Source organism: Mastigoproctus giganteus, chromosome 13, assembly GCF_048544385.1.
Source record: "Mastigoproctus giganteus isolate SK-2022 chromosome 13, ASM4854438v1, whole genome shotgun sequence".
Taxonomy (NCBI): Eukaryota; Metazoa; Arthropoda; class Arachnida; order Uropygi; family Thelyphonidae; genus Mastigoproctus; species Mastigoproctus giganteus.
In genome coordinates this window covers 79,763,224-79,787,583 of record NC_143587.1, presented here as the reverse complement: position 1 = coordinate 79,787,583, position 24,360 = coordinate 79,763,224, and the positions used below count along the sequence as shown (strand labels likewise).

Below are 24,360 nucleotides of genomic sequence, written 5' to 3'. Positions count from 1 at the left end.
CCTAATTTTTTATGTACATAGTACTAATTTATGTACTATGTACATAAACATTATTTATGTAGAAACATGTAAGAAAGAAAGCATATTAGGTCTTACATGCATCATTAAGGAAATATGAGTTGTTAAAGAATCTGTTTAGATGACTGCGATGAACACTGGTTGTTTTTTTTTTTTTGAATTTTGGTTCCTTTTATATGTATAGTATTAAATAAAATGATTATTATATTTAATATTTATATGTATTTATTTTATTTAGTTAGCAGGTGTTATTTCGTGTGTGTTTTTACTGGTAGTACTTCTAGCCTTGGCACCCCTTTTTTATACACTCCCAAAAGTAAGTTCTTTAAAATTCTTTAAATTTAAGATAGATATATTAAATCATCATAGGAAATCGTAGACTTTTGGTGGCTCCCAATCAAACATTCTAAATAATGTATTATTCTCCACACTTTGCCATACCTTAATTTAAGGTACACAAAGTTTTACTTGCATTTTAGGTGCAATGTTTTGATTCAGTATCTTATCTAAAGAAAGGACGACACAAGTAATTACAGACCTGTTAGTTTAACTTCTGTTCCAGGGAAATTAATGGAGGCACTGATTAAAGAAGCACTGCAAGATCATATAGACAAGACTTCAGTTATAGCTTGGACACAGCATGGGTTTGTTAAGGGGAAGTTTTGTCTGACCAGTTTGATTGGATACTATGATTTGGTCACAAAGGAACTGGATGCAGGGAATAACTTTGATATCATATATTTGGATCTTGGAAAGGTTTTTGACACTGTTGTACATGGAAGACTGCTGCACAAATTGGAGCAGTGTGGCATTGGAGACAAATTACTGCTATGGATAAAGGGATGGTTGAGTGGGAGAAGACAGAGAGTGGTAATCAGTGGACAATGCTCTTTCTGGACTAATGTTATTAGTGGAGTTCCCCAGGGTTCAGTGTTGGGTCCATTGTTGTTTTCTGTATTTATTAATGATATTGATGATGGTATATCAGGGTTAATGTCCAAGTTTGCAGATGATATGAAGGTCGACAGGGTTGTTAATGATACTAATGATAGTACGCTGCTGCAACAGGATCTAGAAAAGTTTAGAAGATGGACTGAGAGGTGGCAACGGAAGTTTAACATTAACAAATGTAAAGGAAATCAGTGCATGTGGGAAGCAGAAACCCCAGAGTAACATATCAACTGTGTGGGACTACACTGACAGTGGTACAGAATGAAAAGGACCTGGGGGTAATTATGCAGGCAGATATGAAGTTTTCTGAGCAGTTCAGACAGTCTTCATATATCAATGACATGAGACCATGAGAGTAACTCATGGTGTCTTGTCAATGATATACAGGAATTTTTCTAGCAGGGATAAGGAGGTGATTATCCCCTTGTATAAGGCAATGGTCAGGCCACACCTTGAGTACTGTATACAGGTCTGGAGGCCTCATTTTAAGAAGGCTGTAGAGCTGCTGGAATGAGTACAGAGAAGGGCAACAAGATTAGTGAATGAAACAAAGGGTTTCTCTTATGAAGAAAGATTTAAGTTTTGCAAATTACAGTGTCTGGAGACTAGCCACCTGCGAGTTGATCTGATTGAGGTGTATAAAGCCTTGAATGGTTTGGGCATGCTCGATGCTGATTGGATTCTTCCTCTTGCTCAGAATAATTGCCTGAGAGGATATAAATTGAAATCAAGGAAAGGCAGTTTTAGTATAAATGTGTGAAAGTTTGCCTTTAGCCAGCGGGGGGGGGGGGGGTTGATTGCTGGAACAAGCGTCCATCTGTCGTTGCAGAAGTTGATAGCTTAAATAGATTCAAGGCAGAACTAGACAAAAACATTTAGAGTGAGTGGATGGGCAAAATGAGGTTTTTTTTTTTTTTTTTTTTGGCTGATGCTATATAAGCTTGCTTTCTTGCATCATGTGCCTTTACTAAGGTTAATTCTGAAGTTCCCTCTTTTTTTGGTCAAATACAATTTAAATTTTTCAGTAATAGGAAATAGGTTTCAATGCAAATTATGGGGATGGGGGGAAAGAAAATATAGTAACATACAATATTAACATAAAGGAAATTTTTGAAAATGAGAAAAAATAGTGCATTTTGTTCATTAATTCAGTATTTAGTGAATAGTGAATGAAACTGACAGGAAAGACTCATGCTTTCTACAGTTTTCAAATTATGAAAAAAAGCTGTAATATTTTTTAATGATGTACATAACAGGAAATGACTTGAGAAGTGCATGGAAAATACTCTCCAAACAAACTATTTTTCTAATTAATTTTTAATAATCCTCATAGTAAGTGGGAACAAAAGCAAACAAGAGAAAGAATACCAAAGGTGTGTAACATGAACTGAAAAATTAATTATTGCAAGGTACAGCAGATGAGAATAGAAAATATTGCTATCACTGGGCAATTCATAAAGAAGAAAGCAAATTTGGGGATGAACATAACTAACTTTAAAAACTTAATACACGGATAAGAAACAAAATTACATTACCTACAAGAGTGTATTGTGAGAGCAGAAGTAGTAGTCAAGGAACTATTGACTGCTGGAAAGAGACCCTGTTTTGCATCCTCTGAGACTATCAGTAGGGATGCAGATGTGAATGTGTTTTGCAATCTGCTACTGGGGAAAAACTTTTAAAAATTTAATCTCGCTGTGGTGGCAAAAAAGTAAAGATACAGTGGCATAGTTGAGAGGTTCAGCAATGGGGGGGGGATTAATTCCTCCGTCCTTTTTCATTCTTTTCCTGCAGAAATTTAATGAAAAGGGTAATTTTTTTTTTTAGTTTCCCATATTGCTGTTTCTACCTGATTTCCCATTACTATGCCCTTGTAAAGAATTCCCATGAGTTTGCTTTCTATAAATTCAGATGGAACTGGAAAAAAAGTTAAAATCCTTAGTGAAAATTGAAAAACCAAGGTGCTTTAGGCATATCTTTATGCTTCTACAGCTGCTTAAATGAAAGAAAATCATAAATCATGGGTAACTTCAAAGGTTTTTCTGGATGTATTCAAAGGATTTGATTCAAAGATGGGATCTGCTGGTAGAAAGGTATTGCTTTTTTATTTCCACCCAATACAGGATTTCTGAGAAATATCAAGAGTTGATCTTGTTTCCTGCAGATTGCACCAAAATGCTGAAGCCTCTAAAATCTAGTCATTGTCCATTGTTGACAAAGTGGAAAGAACTGAAAGAGAAGCCTATATCTGTCTTGGAAAGAAAGACAGAAATGTTGAATATTTCCCAGAAAAAATACATTGCAACTGAAATGGAACATGATGGCTTGTTTGTTAGAGGTGTCATACAATGGGAAATAATAAAATAAATAAAATTTTGAAATAATCAAAAGGTCTTCCTTCTTGTTTGAAGAAGTTACAGACATGCATAACAAGCAGATAGGCATGTACTGATTATATACTTGCTTATTTTTTTAATATACCGTACCACACTTTGCCATTATATCAGTTTTTTTTTATTATAAAATAAATAAAATGGAGTTTAAATTCATATAATGTATTTTATTTCCATATTTCACCTAGTCAAAAATTAGGAAATTATTATCTTTTAAAAGTGCCTGACATTACTGTAAGCTCTAGCTCAAGGTGCATTGTTTGATGCTGTAACCAGAATTCAGAGTGGCTAGTTCATTAGATATAACAACCTATTAGTGTGTAATACCATCTTTAGTCTTCAGAGCAGCCTCAAATTATTGGGCATGAACTCTGTGAGATGTTGAAAAAGTCGCAGTTTGTGGCAGATCCCTGCCATAAACCATATTTCACCTCTTTCCACAGATTTTCAGGCAAATTGAGATCTGGTGACTGAGCATCCTAATGAAGTATGCTGAAGTCATCCTTATGCTCCTGGAATGATTTATGCCTGTGCCATGGCATGTTATCCATCTGGTATACAATGACAGGTTATGTCATATAAGCCCAAATTGGATAACAATAACTAACAGGTGCATCTCCTCTGGAATTAATGGAAAATTAAACTGTTTCATGCTGCCATCTGTTAAAACCATGTCTACTGTTTGTCAGAACCACATCACTCACACCACCAGCCCTTCAGTGTTTACCTGTAGTACAGTGGATCCATTGATTCATGCTGTTGTTTCCATACTCTAATTCTGATATCAGAATCAACGTTGACTAAGTAGTAAGGTAGTGAGATCAAATGATATCACAGATGTATATCTATTACTCTCTCATGAAACCCCTTTATGTGAGACAGCAGAATGCAAATAAAAATATATATATGATATATATATATATATATATACATATTTTTTTTTTTTTTGAGAGTTTCTTGTACTTATACATTTGGTCCTCCATTAAAGAAGAAAACTTGTGCATCTTTGAAAGATTAACTTGCTGCTTAATAAAAAAATATAATTTTTTTATTAAGCAGAAAAAATATCATTAGGACCTTTGATGTTAATTATGGGCACTGTTATGGTAACAATGATTTTTTATAGACTTTTTTTTCATTCCTTAATATTATATCTGAAAGATAAACAAAAGATTTTCTTAGGATCTAAACACTGAGATAACTAATATCATCATCTTCTACCGAAGGATTAATTGGAAACTATCTTTTTTTTAGATTAACATGCATATGTGTCCATTACAACAATTTATTTTTAGCATTAGTACTTGAAAAATGATTCTTGGAAGCAATGTTTATATAGTATTGGCCTTAACAAATTCTGCTAATTGCAACCCATGTGTCCTTTCATTCACTTCTTTTATGCATTTCATCTGCATTCATCTAACATCCCTTTAAATTTCCACATGTTTTCCAGCTTCATAAGGTCACACAAGAATTTGTCCTTGTAGATAATTTAGTCTTTGGATAAAAGCAACATATCCTATATCTAGTCTGCAATTATCCTTTCTCAGTGAAATCTTAAAATCTGCCACTTTTTCTGTTGTCTGAGTAAGAAAAAAGATAACCTCAGTCTTTCTAATCCTTTTAGTATTAATATTAGTATTTGCAAATGTTGCAAGAAAGCAAGTTTATAAAGCATCAGCAAAAAAAAAAAAAAAAAAAAACCACCTATATGCTCCACCCATCCATACCCTCCACTCTCTGTGTGATGCACTCACAAGACCAATTACAGCGCCACTCAGTATGGTGAAACTTGAGACCTCTAGTGACCACTCTGTGACACATGAAATGATATACGGTGCCACATTTGAAAGCAAAAAATTAGGAGGAATTACTTTCTTACCAATCCTCGTGGTTGGCAAAGAACATAGTTAAACACAGATGAAAAGAAAAACAAAAAATACACTTTCTGCATAGAGGCCACATATCTAATGCGTGCAGTTATGCAGTTTTTAGTGGCAACATTTCTGCATATCATCGATAGAACCATACATGCTGTACTAGTAGCCTGTTTGTATTGCTGAGAACTTCAGACATGGAGATCTACCTTATGTCATAGCCTTATGTATTTTAAGACATTTTTTTGCATATAAAGATTAGCCCTAGTCCATGGAAAGCCCATTACCTTTAAACTTTTTTGGCATTAATGCTGTCTGTTTACTTGCTAATGCTATTGAGGCAGTGTTAGGTGGGTTGGAAAACTGTTAGCTTGGGGGGATTCACAGATTAATAGATTAATGGTAGCCATAAGCAGAGGTGAAAGTGATTCTTGCACTGCTTCTATTGGAATGAGCAGCAGCCTGGAAAGCGAGGTACAGGGGATTTCAAGGGCTGCTGGGAGTTATCATGGAACAAGTAAATACATGGGTTGTGTTAGTGTAACTAAGAGGAAGAATAGGTGTATGTATACTTGCATGTACACCAATGCTAGGAGTATAGTAAATAAGTTTATGAACTTGAAGTGCTAATCAAGACATCAGAAGAAGATATTGGGATATCAAAGATGTGGTGCCACATGGATATAAGCAGTGCAGAATTGGAATTTGGGGGGTACAATGTGTACAGGAAGGATAGACAGAGGAGGAGGAGTGATGCTGCTAGTTAAGAAACACATAAAATCTAAAGAATTGTATCCAGTTGGCATGAGTAGACAGTGCAGTGTTGAGTCAGTTTGGTATGACCATAAGCACTGGGAAAACCAAGTTGAGAGTAGGAGTGTGTTATAGGCCTAATGATTCTGAGTATAATTAACAACTGTACAGGGAGATAGAGTGGTCCAGTAAATCACATTGTCTTATAATGGGAGATTTTAACTTCCCAGATATAGACTGAAACTTGTGGATTGGTCACTCGCACACCAGCAAGACTTTTGTAGATTTATTGGATGATTGTTTTCTACAGCAGCATGTTCAAGAGACAACCAGAGGGAGTAATAATCTTGATCTGATTATCAGCAGTGATTCTTCGTGCATTAAGGATCTGCAGATAAAGGAATCACTAGGTGGCAGTGATCACAGTGTACCAATGTGGGATTTACTTAAAAATGCAACTTTAAGTAAATCCCACAGGTAAGGGGAAGGGTTTTTGCTTTCATAAAGGTGACTACAGTGGTCTCAGAGAGTTTTTAAATTCTATACAGTGGGATCAACTGAAGATGTTACCAACAGCAAATTCTAAATGGGAAGCATTCAAGGAATTAATCTTGGGAGCTACTAGGTTTTTCATACCAATGAAGAAATACTATTCAAGGTTTTAGGCCTAAATGGATATCAGATGACCTAATGAGATTCATGGCAGGTAAGAAAAAGCATGGGATGCATATAAATTATCAGGAGACACAGATGCCTATGGTAGATATAAGATAGTCTGAAATCAATCACAAAGGACATAAGGCAAGCAAAAGCAGATTACGAGAAATCTTTGCAAACAGTGCAAAAAAAAAAAAAAAGTATAGATTTCTTTACTTATGTAAACTCTAGAAGGAAGGGAATGAATCAGATTGTTCCACCTGACATCGATGGTTTGATTGTTGATGAACCTACTGAGGTAACTGACAAACTAAATGACTATTTTGCATCTACATTCACACATGAGGAGGTCTGTAGGGAACTAGAGGCCAGAAGCTTATCAAACTCTGGCAGGGAGCTAAATGATTTTGTAATAATTGAGAGCAAAGTGGAGGAGAAATTGTTGAAATTGAACATAAGAAAGGCACCTGGGGTGGATGGAATCTATCCAGTTATATTAAAAGAAGCAGCAAAGGAAGTAAGCAAACCCTCAGCCATCATTATGAAAACCTTGGACTTGGGGAGGTCCCCATAGACTGGAGATGTGCAATTGTGTCCCCAATTTACAAATAGGGATGACATGGGTAATTACAGACCTGTTAGTCTAACTTCTGTTCCAGGGAAGGAAGCGATGCAGGATAATCTAGACAAGATTGCAGTTATAGTACAGACATGGGTTTGTTAAGGGGAAGTCTTGTCTGACAAATGTGATTAGATACTATGATGTGGTCACAAAGCAACTGGATGCAAAGAATAATTTTGATATCATATACTTAGATTTTAGGAAAGCTTTTGATACTGTGGCACATGGGAGACTATTGTACAAATTGGAGCAGTATGGCATTAAGGGCAAGTTGCTACAATGGATAAAAGGATGGTTGAGTGGTTAGTAGACAGAGAGTGGTTATCCATAGACACTGCTCTTCATGGACTAATGTTATTAATGGAGTACCCCAGGGTTCGGTATTGGATCTATTGTTGTTTTTGGTATTTATCAATGATATTGATGAAGGTATATCAGGGTTAATGTCTAAGTTTGCAGATGATACGAGGGTTGGCAGGGCTGTTTATGACTCTAGAAGTACTCAAAATGATAGTAATGATAGTGTGCTGCTGTAACAGGATCTGGAAAAGTTGAGCTGAGAGGTGGCAACTGAAGTTTAACATTGGCAAAAGTAAAGTACTGCATATGGGTAGGAGTAACCCCATAAGCAGTGCAAAAGACTGCAAGAGTAGCTCATGGTGTCTTGTCAATGATATACAGGAATTTTTCTAGCAGAGATAAGGGAGTGATTGTCCCCTTGTATAAGGCAATGGTCAGGCCACACCTTGAGTACTGTATACAGGTCTGGAGGCCTCATTTTAAGAAGAATGTAGAGCTGCTGGAACGAGTATAGAGAAGGTCATCAAAATTAGTGAAGGGAACAAAGGGTTGCTCTTACAAAGAAAGGCTTTCAATAATGTTAAATTATGTAATTAATTTTTGCTCTGGATCGCTTAAGTCACATTTATAATCTAAAGCGTTTAGGGCATAAGTCTCAAGCTATGGGAGAGTCTAGACTATGTATAAATATAGTTACAAACATAGTATAACATAGTAAAATATACGTTACTTATTATTAAAATTAAAATTATATTACTTATGCAGATGGATGGTGGTATCCATCTGAGAATAAGTAACATTAGTCTTCTCCTTAGGTGAAGCATTACTTATTCGAAGTAGTGCAACATCATGGCAACTCGTTGTGAAGGTATTCACAATATGAGATATAACTTAAAACGATGCCGTTTTACTAATATTCTGATTTATTCAGATATAGCTATGTATTTCTGATGCATTTGCACTATATTTATACATAGTCACATTTATAAATAACAGAAAATTTTATAATATTGCAAAGTATTACTTACACTCCTCACCTGACTACTTCATAATGCGACCCGGCTGACAAAATTTTCTGGGGAGAACACTGATGTTGATTAATTCCCCTTTACACACAGTTCTTTCTGAGATTTTTGTGCTGGTTATTTTATGTACCTATCTTATTTTCAGTATATTTCTATACATTCACATCTTAAATACCTCTAATTTTTTTTTTTTTTTTTTCTTTTTTTAGTGTTCATACCAATGCAGGTGAATTAGACCTAACATTTCTGTGCCTTTTATTTTTATTTCAAAGTTCTTAATTTTATTAAAGGTAGACTGTACACAATTTCAGTTTTTTTATTTTTCTTGTTTGATTCATATTGATAGTGAATTCTTGGCCAAGTTAGATGTTGTGCATGATTTGTATCTTTTCCGTTAATCATATTTATTTTTGGAGATTTTTTTTTTTTTTTTTTTACAATTTTGGTTTGTGTATTAATTTCAATTCGCAATCCTTTATGATTAAGATCACAGATCAATTTTGTAAATCCTCTTGGGTGCTTTTTTTTTTTTGAAATTAGGAAAACATGCAATTAATTATTTCTTCTCTATTATTTTGATAAAACTTTGCAATGTTGTTTAGGTGTTAGTCCAAATATGCTCTTACATTAATTGTAGAAATGAACTAATAATGGTAACTGCCAGATTTTGAATGATCTGATGCTTATTTGTCTAAAAGTTGTCTTGATCAATTGTATCTCTTTTAACAATAAAAGTTATTGATTGATGGTTTAGTTTTTATTATAAGGGTGGTTTTAAGAGAGTTACTACACTCTTGATTTTAAGGAGTCCTTATGTGCTGTAATGTAATAACTAGATCGTATGTATAGCTTAGCTTAATTTTCGAGGTGAGTGCTGAAAATTAAGCTAAGCTATACATACGATCTAGAGAGTTACTACAGTAATAAATTGATGGGGCATGGAAATATCTTTGTGATGGTAAATCTAAATGCTGAAGACATGACATTAAAAAATAAATTAGACCTGCAGAAGGAAGAACGGTATAAAGTTTGGAGAAATAAAATCATCCTAAGATTGCATTTTTGTATAAATTATATGTTGTTTAATTGTTTTCTGACTAATAATGTGCAATGTGGAACTTCCAATATGATTTTTATCAATTTTTGAATTTTTTTACCTTGATTTCATGTCTCACATTCCATTTATTAAGAACAAAAGGAATGTGAAATTTACTATATTAAGAGTATATTAATATATGAAAACTACATTGTTATTTTGATGTACTCTTAGTCTAATTTAACTTTTCCACATTTTATGTTATTCATTTTTCATGGAAAATTTATTTTTAAAATCTTAATTTAGCAACATTTAATCAGCTGAATAATTAATTATTTCTTTTAGTTGATAAATGGCATAAAATCATTAAAATAGCCAATGTTTCTCTGCCATTTTTCTCTCCTGAGCAACTGTTGATCACTTAAATTTTTAATTTTCAGTGTATTTTATCAGCAGTCATTTTAGTTGCCCTGAAAGGAATGTTCCTGCAAGTGATAGACTTTAAAAAAGCTTGGAATGTTTCTCGTTTGGATGCTGTAAGTAATAATTGTTAATTTCATGAATTACTTAATTGCCTGTATGGATGTTTTAATTGTTTAGCCAAAGTCATATCTTGAAGATATCTCATTATCATTTTAATTAACCTTTGTGATATTATAAAATATTATTGTATTAGTATTGGCAGAATAATGCAAGGAAGCAAGTTTATGTAATATGAGCCAAAAAAAAAAAAAAAAAAGAAGAGAGAAAGAGAGTAACCAATCACATTTTTTGGTTGATTTGCCTCCCCCACTTCATTTCCTTATTTATTTCAAGTGTTTGCCCAATTCTTCCTTATTAAACTTCCAGTATATTCAAGAGTAGGTGCCGACCGGGCTAGCCGAGTGGGTAAAGTACCTGCCCGGCAACCCAAAGGTCGCGGGTTCGATTCCCACCTCGGGCTTGGATCAAAGTACTGCAAAAACCTTGGGAGGTGCAATATGGCCACAGAAGCCGATGCGCCAACAACTACCAAATCAAAAAAAAATCAAGAGTAGGTAGGATTTTATTTCATCAGTTACTGTTTGACTGAATAAAAATTTTGGGTATCTGTTGACAGTTCTCTCTCTCTTTCAGATTAAATTTATACTTGCTTGTATATGTGAGTAAAATTGGTAAAAGGAATGGTGCCCTCAGTATCTACTTTAGTTAATGCCTTTATCACCTTGAACAATTTATCATGTTGATGGCTGGTTTTTTTTTTTTCTTTAACATATGAAGGAAGGAATAAACGAGGAGGAGAAATGTTAGCTTCATGATTTTGAACTGTGGTTAGGTGTTGGCTAGCTAAGGAATGTGTTCAGATTGGTTTCAAAGAAATAGGTGGAAATTACTGATGGTGATTGAGAAGAACAAGGCCTACAAAAATATGTATAGAAAAGGCAAGTAGTCATAGAGTGTGTAAATAGCGTTAGCATTAGTAGAGGCATATGATGCAAGAAAGCAAGCTTATGCAGCATCAGCCAAAAAAAAAAAAAAAAAAAAAACACTCCCATTTCACCCCTCCATTCATTTCAAATACCTGTCCAGCTCAGCCTTAAATTTATATAGGCTATCAACTTCCACAACAAGGGATGGAAGTCTGTTCCACCAACCAACTACCCGCCGCTAAAGGCAAACTTCCACACATCTATCCGGCATTTGTCTTTCCTTAATTTGAATTTATGCCCTCTCAGGTGATTATTTTGAGTAAGAGGAAGAATCCCATCAGCATTGAGCATGCTTAAACCATTCAAGGCTTTATACACCTCAATCAGATCACCTTGCAGGTGCCTAGTCTCCAGACACTGTAATTTGCAAAATTTAAGCCTTTATTCATAAGAGCAACCCTTTGTTCCATTCACCAATCGTGTTGCCCTTCTCTGTACTCATTCCAACAGCTCTACACCCTTCTTAAAATGAGGCCTCTAGACCTATATACAGTACTCAAGGTGTGACCTGACCATTATACAAGGGGATAATCACCTCCTATCCCTGCTATAAAAATTCCTGTATATCATTGACAATACACCATGACCTAGTCTTGTAGACCATTTGCACTGCTCAGAAAATTTCATATCTGCCTGCATAATTACCCCTAGGTCCTTTTCGTTCTCTACCACTGTCAGTGTAGTACCACAGAGTTGATACGTTGCTCTGGGGTTACTGCTTCCCATATGTAGTACTTTACATTTGTCAATGTTAAACTTCATTTGCCGCCTCTCAGCCCATCTGCTCAACTTTTCTAGATCCCGTTGCAGCAACGTACTGTCATTAGTGTCCTTAACAACACTGCCAACCTTCGTATCGTTTGCAAACTTGGTCATTAAGTTTGATATACCATCATCAATATCATTTATAAATACAGAAAACAACAATGGACCCAACCCTGAACCCTGAGGGACTCCACTAATAACATTAGTCCACGATGAGCAGTGTCCATTGATTACCACTCTCTGTCTTCTCTATCTAGGCTTCCATGTCACCCATTAATTTATATGTATGCCATGCAGTTTTCTCTGCCACATGTCTCATTAGTTCATCTGACATTCATTTAGGCCTAAACCTTGAACAATATAAAGTATCAGGTGATACAGAAGCCTATGGCAGATATAAACTAGTCTATAATCAAGTCACAAAGCAGGTTAGGCAGGCAAAGGCAGATTACAAGAACTCTTTGGCAAAGAATGAAAAGAAAAACAGCAAAGATATATTTTCTTATGTAAACTCTAGAAGGAAAGAGATGAATCAGATTGGTCCACTTAACATTACATTGGTTGACTATTGATGATCATGCTCAATTAGCTGATAAATTGAATGAGTATTTTGCATCTACATTCACATATAAGGAGTTATTCAAGGAGGGGAATGCCAGAAGTTTATCAAACTCTAACAGGGACCCAAGTGATTTTGTAATAACTGAGAGCAAAGTGGAGGTGAAATTGTTGAAGATAACCATAAGGAAGGCACCTGGGGTGGATGGATCTATCCAGTTATATTAAAAGAGGAAACAAAGGAAGTAAGCAAATCCTAAGCCATAATTATGAAAGCTTCCTTGGACTCTGGGGAGATCCCCATGGACTGGAGATGTGCAGATATGTCCCCAGTTCACAAAGGGAACACATTTCCACAGAAGAACAGAAGTCAAACCTGTTAGTTTGACTTCTGTTCCAGGGAAATTAATGGAGGCACTGGTTAAAGAAGCATTACAGGATTATCTAGACAAGATTTCAGTTATAGTTTAAACTGAAACTATAATGGTTGAGTGGGAGAAGACAGAGTGGTTATCAATGGACATTGCTCTTTGTGGACTAATGTTATTAGCGGAGTCCTCCAGGGTTTGGCATTGGGCCCATTGCTGTTTTTAGTATTTATCAATGATATGGATGAAGGTATATCAAGGTTAATGTCTAAGTTTGCAATGACAAATGTAAAGTACTGCATATGAGTAGCCATAACCCCAGAGTACCATATCAACTGGGTTGCACTACATTTAGTTTAGTGGAGAATGAAAAGGATCTGGGGGTAATTGTGTAGTCAGATACGAAGTTTTCTGTACAGTGCAAAAAAGGCTGCAAGAGTGGCTCATGGTGTCTTGTCAATGATATACTGGAATTTTGCTAGCAGAGATAAGGGGGGGGGGTGATTGTCCTCTTGTATAAGATCAGGCTACACCTTGAGTACTGTATACAGGTCTGGGGGCCTCATTTTAGGAAGGATGTAGAGCTTGCTGGAACCAGTACAGAAAAGGGCAATGAGATTGGTGAGTGGAACAAAAGGTTGATGCAACAAGAAAGGATTAAGTTTTGCAAATTGCAGCCTCTGGAGACTAGGCACCTGCGAGTTGTCTGGAGACTAGGCACCTGCGTATAAGGCCTTGAATGGATTGAGCAAGCTCAATGCTAATCGGATTCTTCCTCTTGTTCAGATTACTCACCTGAGGGGGCATAAATTCAAATTGACAAAGACAATTGTAGAATAGATGTGCAGAAATTTGCCTTTAGCTAGCGGGTGGGTGATAGTTTCAACTAACTTCCATCTGTCGTAGTGGAGGTCAGCAACTGAAATAAGTTCAAGGCAGAGCTAGGCAAACATTTGGAGTGAATAGATGCGTGAAATGGGATGGGTGTTTTTTTTTTTTTTTTTTTGTTTTTTCTGACTGATGCTATATAAGCTTGCTTTCTTGCATCATATGCCCTGCTAATGCTAACTTGTTACTCCGTGCAAATCGTGTTAGTTGCAATCTCACTTGCATGTTTCGTGTTAGTTGCAATTTGTGTGTGCTGTTAAAAAATGCTTATGAATCTATTGTGAAATTTATAAAGAAAAGAGAAGATTAGCTTGGACACAAACATCTCTTGAAGCATTTCTGAAGAAGATGACTCCTTGTGCAGCAAACCAGTGAGTTGTTGTTGTTGTTGTTGTTTGGTTTTTAGGAGCATTAGCAACTAAGGCCATATTGCTCCGGGATATGCGGTGGTCATTCCCTGACCTTTCCGCATTCTCCGTATTTGGTGGTGACGGGCTCGAACCCCGGTCTAATCAAGAAAAATTCTACTCAAGGAGTAGAATTTTTCTCAGCCCTGGTCTGTGCTTGTTACCAGAAGAGACTGCTTCTACAGGGATGGGATACACTTAAATAGAAAGGGTGCAAGAATATTTCCTGGTGCTATCGAAGCAGTGTTAGGTGGGTCGGAAAACTGCACTTGGGGATGGATACACAGAGTAATAGATTAACAGTAGCTGCTACCAGAGGTGAAAGTGATTCTTGCATTGCTTCTATTGGAATGAGTAGCAGCCTGGAAAACAAGGTGCGGGGGATTTCAGAGACTGCTGGGAGTCATTGCAGAACAAGTAAATAAATGAGCTGTGTTAGGGTAGCTAAGAAGAGGAACAGGTGCATGTATAATTGTGTGTACACCAATGCTAGGAGTTTGGTATATAAATTTGATGAATTTGAGGTGTTGATCAAAACATCAAAAGCAAATATTGTTGGGATTTCAGAGATGTGATGTCACACAGATATAAGGAATGTAGAAATGGAATTTGGGGAGTACAATGTGTACAGGAAGGATAGACAGGATAGAAAAGGAGCAGGGTTATGCTATTAGTTAAGAAACACATAAAATCCAAGGAAGTACAGCCAGTTGACATGGGTGGACAGAGCAGTATCGAGTCAGTTTGGTGTGACATAAGCACTGGGAAAGCAAAATTGAGAGTAGGTGTGTGTTATAAGCCAAATGACTCTGATGAGTATAATAAACAACTGTACAGAGAAATAGAGTAGGCCAGTAAATCACATTGTCTTATAATGGGGGATTTTAATTTCCCAGATATTGACTGGAATTTGTGGGTTGGTCACACACTAGCGAGACTTTTGTGGCTTAATTGGATGATTGTTTTCTACAGCAGCATGTTCGAGAGGCAACTAGAGGGAGTAATACTCTTGATCTGATTATCAGTAGTGCTTCTTCATGCACTAACAATCTGCAGCTAAAGGAACCACTAGGTGGCAGTGATCACAGTGTGCTGAAGTGGGATTTACTCAAAGAGGTAACTACCAACGGGAATGATATCAAAATTATTCTTTGCATCCAGTTGCTTTGTGACCACATCATAGTATCCAATCACATTTGTCAGACAAGACTTCCCCTTAACAAACCCATGTCTGTACTATAACTGCAATCTTGTCTATATTATCCTGCATCGCTTCCTTCCCTGGAACAGAAGTTAGACTAACAGGTCTGTAATTACCCATGTCATCCTTTGATCCCTATTTGTAAATTGGGGACACAATTGCACATCTCCAGTCTATGGGGACCTCCCCGAAGTCCAAGGCTTTCATAATGATGGCTAAGGGTTTGCTTACTTCCTATGCTGCTTCTTTTAGTATAACTGGATAGATTCCATCCACCCCAGGTGCCTTTCTTATGTTCAATTTCAACAATTTCTCCTCCACTTTGCTCTCAATTATTACAAAATCATTTAGCTCCCTGCCAGAGTTTGATAAGCTTCTGGCCTCTAGTTATCTACAGACCTTCTCATGTGTGAATGTAGATGCATTAATATACAAGATATAGATTAATATACTTGTATAGATTAATATACAAGAGGAAAAGAGTGGGGGAAAGAACTAAACCTTGGGGGACACCGGCATTAGTGGAGAAGTTAGAAGACAGAGAGCCATCTACCATCACCCTCAGTGAGCGATCAGAGAGAAAACTGGATAACCAATTACTAAAAACAGTTGGTAAACCATAAGATGGAAGCTTGTTTAGAAGACCTTTATGCCAAACACGATCAAAAGCCTTTGAGATGTCAAGAGCAACTGTTTGTGTTTCACCGAACCTTTCCATTGAATTAGTCCATAAATGGGTAACATAAGCCACAATATTAGCATTAGCATTAGTAGAGGCATTTGATGCAAGAAAGCAAGCTTATGCAGCATCAGCCAAAAAAAAAAAAAAAAAAAACCCACTTCCACTTCACCCCTCTGTTCGTTCAAAATACCTGTCCAGCTGAGCCTTAAACTTATTTAGGCTATCAACCTCCACCACAAGGGATGGAAGTCTGTTCCACCAACCAACCACCTGCTGGCTAAAGGCAAATTTCCGCACGTCTATCCTACATCTGTCTTTCCTCAATTTGAATTTATGCCCTCTCAGGTGATTTTTCTGAGCTAGAGGAAGAATCCCATCAGCATTAAGCATGCTTAAACCATTCAAGGCTTTATACACCTCTATCAGATCACCTCGCTGGTGCCTAGTCTCCAGACACTGTAATCTGCAAAACTTAAGCCTTTCTTCGTAAGAGCACCCCTTTGTTCCATTCACTAATCTTGTTGCCCTTCTCTGTACTTGTTCCAGCAGCTCTACATCCTTCTTGAAATGAGGCCTCCAGACCTGTATACAGTACTCTAGGTGTGGCCTGACCATTGCCTTATATAATGGAATAATCACCTCCTTATCCCTGCTGGAAAAATTCCTGTATATCATTGACAATACTCCATGAGCTACTCTTGCAGCCCGTCTGCACTGCTCAGAGAACTTCATATCTGCCTGCACAACCACCCCCAAGTCCCTTTCATTCTCTAGCACTGTCAGTGTAGTACCACAGAGTTGATACGTTGCTCTGGGGTTGCTGTTTCCCATGTGTAGTACTTTACATTTGTCAATGTTAAACTTCATTTGCCACCTCTCAGCCCATCTGCTCAACCTTTCCAGATCCTGTTGCAGCAGCATAGTGTCAGTAGTGTCCTTGACAACCCTGCCAACCTTTGTATCATCTGCAAACTTGGACATTAAGCTTGATATACCATCATCAATATCATTTATAAATACAGAAAACAATAATGGACCCAACACTGAGCCCTGAGGGACTCCACTAATAACATTAGTCCACGATGAGCAGTGTCCATTGATTACCACTCTCTGTCTTCTCCCCCTCAACCACCCCTTTATCCATAGCAGCAATTTGCCTCCAATGTCACACTGCTGCAATTTGTGTAGCAGTCTTCCATGTGCAACAGTATCAAAAGCCTTTCTAAGATCCAAGTATATAATATCAAAGTTATTCCCTGCATCCAGTTCTTTTGTGACTGCATCATAGTATGCAGTATTCCCTTCATCATATCACCAGTGGATTGACACTGACGGAATCCATACTGGTGATCGTTGATCAGACGGAAGGTTTCTAGGTAGTTTAAGAATTGGCGGTTAATTGATTTCTCCATTATTTTAGAAAGAGTAGAAGTAATTGCAATGGGACGATAATTGGATGGGAGGGATTTGTCACCCTTTTTAGGGACTGGCTGGATATGAGCAAATTTCCAAGCAGAAGGAAAAACACCTTTGGAATAAGAGAGTGAAAAAAGGCGGCAAAGAATAGGAGTAAGTTCAGGAGCACAGGTTTTGAGAACAAGTGGATATATACCATCAGGACCTGGAGCTTTCTTAGCATCAAGATTCATCAAAATCCTTCTGATATCCTTTTGACGGAAGACCGCATTAGGCATTGAATGGAGCGTGTTGGGAATGGTGGGAGGAGTTTTACCAAGATCATCAATACATGAGCTGGAAGAAAAATGGGATGCTAGCAGGTCAGCTTTATCCTTGGCTGAAGTGACAATAGAACCATCAGGTTTGGACAGAGGTGGGAGCAGAGATGGGCAAAAGTTGCGGCCAATAGCTTTGGCAAGAGACCAGAATGCTCGGCTACCATTAGGGCATGAAGCAAGTTTTCGACTCTTAGCCTGTTCAAACTCTAGTTTGGACTAATTAATAACTGCTTTACAATTGTTGCGAGCTTTGGTGTAGGCAGAAAATGAAACTGAAGAATTAGAAACAAGCCAATTACGATATGCAACATTCTTCTCTTGAACAGCCTTAGCACATTTATTGAAAAACCAAGGTTTAGATAAAGGACGAGATTTTAAAGTGGAGTGTGGGATAAAGGATTCCATTCCTGCAAGAATAATTTCACTGACACGATCTGAGCAAACGTTGACATCAGAAGTTTTGAAACAGTAATCCGACCAAGGAAAAGAAGAAAAGAAGTCTCGCAGGTCATCCCATTTTGCATTCTTGTAATGCCAAACAACACGAGGTTGGAAATAGCCATGAGATAAAGGTTCGCTTGGAGAAGAGACAATCACCAAGTTGTGATCTGAAGTGGCTAAAGGACCTCTCTCTTCGACCGTGTACTTAGAAGGATTGTTTGTGAGAAAAAGATCAAGCGTATTGGCTGTATGATTAGGATTGTCCGGTATTCTTGTAGGTAAATGAACAATCTGTGCAAGGTCATTAGTAATTGCAAAAGCCTCAGATTATTGACCTGCGGGGTCGGTGTGACTAGAAAACGGAAGCCAGCTGGAGCCGTGAACATTAAAATCACCAAGGAAAATTACCTCACTGTTAGGAAAGTTGGACTGGAGAAAGTCAAGTTGCAAAGAGAGGAAGTCAAAGAGCTCCAAGTGATTAGTGGAGTTGGGAGAACGGTAGAGACAACAGATGAATTTGACACGATGAGGTAGAGAGATTTTAAGCCAGAGAAGATCAAGGAGAGGAGATTCCAAATTGCCAAGTCTCTGACAGGGAATATCAGAACGGACATATGCACAAGTACCACCTTTGAGGCGAAAGGAATCATACAGCAAATAATTTGGGCATCTGAGATGAGAAGTGGTTGAATCAACCGATAACTGAGATTCTGTCAGAAAAAGTACATGGAGTTTGGCAGACTGCAAGTGGAAATGGACATTGTTGAGATTAGAATTGAGACCACGTATATTTGTGAAATGAATTAGGAAGTGCTTGGGAGGTTTAGATCTTTTCGCAGATAAGCTTGCTCTATTAGTTTGACAATTCATGGTGTATTCAATAGTAAGAAAAAGTGGGTGGGACATATGAAGTAATGAAATTTTTGGATATGGCGTACACGTGGTAAGAATATACCCAGATCCTTGACATAACGTGGCCTCGACAATGCTCCCCGCATACACACTACTCGGACTCCCTCCAGTCACTATCTGGCAGAGTAGAGATTAAGGAAAAGAAGAAGAAAAAGCTTGCAGGTCATCCCATTTTGCATTCTTGTAATGCCAAACAACATGAAGTTGGGAAAAGCCATGAGATGTAGGTTTTATTTGAGAAGAGACAATCACCAAGTTTTTGATCTGAGGTGCCTAAAGGACCACTCACTTCGGCTGTGTACTTAGAATTGTTTGTAAGAAAAAGATCAAGCATGTTGGCTGTATGGTTAGGATTGTCCAGTATTCTGGTAGGTAAATGAACAATCCGTGTGAGTTCTTTAGTAATTGCAAAAGCCTCAGCCTCTCGACCAGCTGGTTCTGTGTGACTAAAAAATGGAAACCAACTGGAGTTGTGAACATTAAAGTCACCAAAGAAAATTACGTCACTGTTAGGAAAGTTGGACTGGAGAAAGTCAAGTTGCAAAGAGAGGATGTCAAAGAGTTCTAAGTGATTAGTGGAGTTGGGAGAACAGTAGAGACAATAGATGAATTTGACAGAATGAGGTAGAGAGATTTTACGCCAGAGAAGATCGAAAAGAGAAGATTCCAAATTACCAAGTCTCTGACAGGAAATATCAGAATAAACATATGCAGAAATACCATCTTTGAGGCACAAGGAATCATACAGTGAATAATTTGGGCAACTGAGATGAGCTGTGGTTGAATCAACCCATAACTGAGATTCTTTCAGAAAAAGTATGTGGGGTTTGGCAGACTGTAAGTGAAAATTGATATCATTGAGATTAAAACTGAGACCATGTATATTTGTGAAATGAACTAGGAAATGTTTGGGAGATTTAGAGCTTTTTGCAGATAAGTTTGCTCTATTAGTTTGACAATTCATGGTGTATTCAATAGTAAGAAAAATTGGGGGGGGGGGGTGTTGACGTACTGTATGAAGTAATGAAATTTTTGGATTTGGCATACACATGGTAGGAATATACCCAGATCCTCAGAATATCAGTTCCATCAGCGTTTTAGACTGCTAGGTAGCAAGCACAGCTTGTCTGGCATATCCGAGAGAATATCTGCAACAGCCTCAAGGACCAAGTTGCCAGTTACACCACAATTTCTACATGTTATGTTAATTTTGTTGAGCAGTGTAGTTTGAATGAATTTAAAGAAGGATTGGACAAATTATTAGAAGGAATGGGGAAACAAAGTAGGTAATTTTTTTAAATGATTGCTACTGTATAAATTTGCTTCCTTGAATCATTTTGCAACTAGTAATAATATTAATGTGATGTTGGCCTGTGTAGTCCATAGTGTATTTTCAGTTTTATTTCATTTGTTAATATAATTGTAATTATAACCAAGCAGAAGTGCTGTTTATTAATTTATATTTATTAAATTGTAAGGGGAGTTATGAGCTTGCTCTGCTAGATGTGTTATCAGTTTAGTTTGATTTTAATTGCAAGATTTTATTTTATTTCAATTGTTAATGTACTTGGTATTGAGGTAGTAGAATCACACCTTGCCAAGTATTAATCAATATATTAGTATGTTTTATTAGTTTTGTGGTATAACAGTCTTTTCTTCTTTCTATAAGTCTTGAAGACTTAATCATATTCTGTATTTGCTGTTAAATTTTTTGTTACTTTTATTTCAGCTGATTTGGCTTGTGACATTTCTATCAGTTGTACTGATGGATGTAGATTATGGTCTTCTTGCTGGTATTTCCTTCTCCATTCTAACTGTTATGTATCGAACTGTTATGTAAGTAAGCTAGCTTTATGTGTTACTTATACTTCACTTATTATAAAAAAAAAAAAAAAAAAAAAAAAAATGTGATGTACTAGTTTTTTCTACTTTATATAACAAAGGGGGATATATGCATTTCTTGTGAATTTCAACTTCATAAAGAATCAGTTTCTTTTGATAGCTATGATGTATTTTTTTTTTTTAAACCCAATTTGAAGGAAAGTTAACAACACTGCTTTTTTAATCAGTAATCAGTCATTACTGATTATAAATTTAAATACTTAAAATTAGCTTCAAACTGTCTTTGATGAATTTAAGTAATTTTTCATTATATACACAGGACCTGGTCAGTCATTTGCATTACATCAGTAATAATATATTGAAATATGTATATATTTTGTACTCGGCATATACAAAATTAATTTCTAGATATTTCAGTTTAAGTTGTTTTCATGTTTTAATTAGTTATCATCTTTTCAGATGTGACTTCCTAGTTAGAACATTAGAATGTTAGGCCACACTTAGAAGTGTGGCCTGACAATTCTGACTTATATAATAGAACTCTAACCTCTTCCTCCTCCATTTACATGCACACACACACACACACTGAAAATGTCTGGTTAATCACTGGTAGTATAATGTCTAATGTCGCTCTTCTTAACCTGTGTAGGATTTCACATCTGATTGTATTGTTTGTAGTCCATATTGAAACTATTATAGTTTTTCCTTCTCTGTGGGCCCGTGATAGAATGTGATATCACGGGCCCACAGAGAAGAGGTTTTAAAATTTTTAAGAAATTACAAATAGACACAAATGATCTAATAAAAACCAACTCCATTTCCCAAGCAGAATGGAAGCAACACTATAACCCAGGCACTAGGGAATTGGGAAATGAATCTCTGGTAACCAAAGATGAAGAAAATATAACAATGGAAGAACTAGATTTAATATTACAAAAAACCTAAAAAGCCCAGGCATAGACAATTTGAATGTAGAACTATTTAAATATGGGGGCACCTTACTGAAAAAATGCACCACTAAAATTATTTAAGATCATATGGCATAAGCAACAGATACCCAAAGATTGGGAAACAGGAATAGTAATCAATTTACACAAAAAAAGCTCAAGAAATAACCCTAACAACTACAGAGGGAAAACACTGCTGTCAACCGCTGAAAAGCTATACTCTAATATACTAAAGAATAAACTTAATAAATACAGTGAACAATTCTTAGAAGAAGAACAATGTGGATTCAGAAAAGGGAGAAGCACAACAGATGCCTTTTCTCACTACAACAAATTTTGGAGAAAAGAAGAGAATTCAATATACCAACATTTCTGCTGTTTATTGATTATGAAAAAGCATATGACAATGTAAACCGGGAAAAACTTTGGCAGATTCTACACGAAGAAAATATCCCAACTGAATTCCGGAAAGTGATCCAAAGCCTATATAAAAACTCAAAAGTCTGTATAAAATATTCTAATGGCCAACTATCAGACCCAATTAACACCAACAAAGGAGTCAAACAAGGATGTGGACTATCACCAAATTTATTTAATATCTACATCAATAAAACTCTTAAAGAATGAAAACAAACAGTTAACAACGGAATACAGTTGAACAACAGGAATAAAATCCAAACTATATTATATGCTGATGATCAAGTTATAATTGCAAGATCCGAAGATGAACTACAGATAGCAGCAAATGAACTTAATAAAATAGGTAAAAAGTATGAGATGAAAATCTCCACCTCAAAAACAAAATCAATGGGATTATGTGGAAAAAACATACAAAGAGTCAAAATTGTTATTGATGATAAAATAATAGAACAAATATCTGACTTCACCTATTTGGGAAATTTAATATCAAATGAAGGAAAGACATCCACACTAAACTACAAAAATATAATAAAATGAATGGAACGATTAAATGCCACTTTGAAAAACAAATGAAAACTGAAGCAAAATTATGACTGCACAACATCACTTCAAAACCAGCCCTCTTCTATAGCTGTGAGACTTGGATCATAAATAAGAAAGATGCACACAAACTAGAAGCAGCACAAATGAGATTTTTAAGACCATTATTAGGCTTTACAAGACTAGACCACCAAAGAAATTTAGATATCCCCGAGAAATTAAAAGTAGATAACATAGTAAATAACATAAAACGGTATCAAGAAAAATGGATCAGCCACATAGAAAGAATGAACCGAGACCGGATCCCAAAATTAGCCTTTAACTACAAACCTACAGGCAAGAAAGATGTTGGTCGACCAAAACAACGATGGTGAGATCAAGACCACCTCCAAGGAACAGGTCTTAAAAGATCTAAGCTGGACCAAGATCATGATGATGATGATAGTTTTTCCTAGAAGATAGAATAAATTTCTTTTCTCATCAATGAAAATTTTCTGCACCATCTTCGCACAGACAGTCTATGTGAAGGTGGTGCACAGACTGTCTTCACGTTCAGTTCTGCTAACTTCTAAACAGTTAATCAACAATCAGTTTTCACCATTTCAGTTGCTGTTTTGCACATTTGAATCAGTCCATGACAGATGCTAGCTGATCTGATTGTCTTATTATTTAACATATTCCTTTTATTTTTGAAATCTCTAAACCAGCGGTTCCCAAACTTTTTTTGTCGTGGAACCCCTATACGCTGTTTCAAAAATTACGGAACCCTAACTATATACAGGGTGATTCAGAACTATGTTTCAGAAATGTGCATGGAGGTCAGGAACACAATAACAAGCAAGAATCATATAGGAACATATGGTCCCATGCGCAACCCAGATGCGCAAGAGGGTGCTGCATGTCGGGAGGAAAGGTGGCCAGCATGAAGCGACAGGAAGCGTCATTTGTGTGCATGAGTGTGCGCAAGGATGAATTGCTACACAAACAGTGAAATGGCGGATATGCACCTCGTTTACGGGGCAGCTAATTCCAGTGGAGCAGCCGCTAGGGAAGTGTATCGTTACCGGTTTCCCAACAGACGCATCCCTTGTCATGCCATGTTCGAATGTCTGCACAGTCGATTGCGCGAAATGGGACGTTTTGAAGGATGAATGTACGATACTGGTGCTGAGAGAACGACATGGTCACTTGTCCTGGAAGAAGCCGTGCTGGCAGAAGTCGAAAACGATCAAAGGTGCTCGAGCTATTGGTGCATGTTTAGGTGTGTCTCAATCCAGCGTGTGGCGCATCTTACATGAGGACGAGTTGCATCCGTACCACGTACAACATGTGCAGGTTCTGTCCGCCTGTGATTACTAGCAGCGTATGGACTTCGCACGTTGGTTTTTACAGCAGACTGCAGTGGTCCTGAACTTTGGAGCAGACGTCCTCTTCACTGACAAAGCGATGTTTACACTTGAAGGCATCTTCAATGTGCATGTGTGGGCACATCAAAATCCAACAGCCACATGGCCCCATGCTGCTCAACGTCGCTGCAGCATCAACGTCTGGG

General features: G+C 36.9%; 1 protein-coding gene across 1 annotated transcript in view; it reads left to right on the top strand.

Annotated features, from left to right (window-relative positions):
* Positions 1-24,360, top strand: part of LOC150076211 (prestin-like) — a 241,412-nt gene that overhangs the window by 168,762 nt on the left and 48,290 nt on the right. The window contains exons 11-13 of the mRNA XM_090387067.1: positions 257-334; positions 10,073-10,168; positions 20,789-20,895. Coding sequence (XP_090243193.1) covers positions 257-334; positions 10,073-10,168; positions 20,789-20,895 — 281 coding nt within the window. The remainder of the gene's footprint in view (positions 1-256; positions 335-10,072; positions 10,169-20,788; positions 20,896-24,360) is intronic.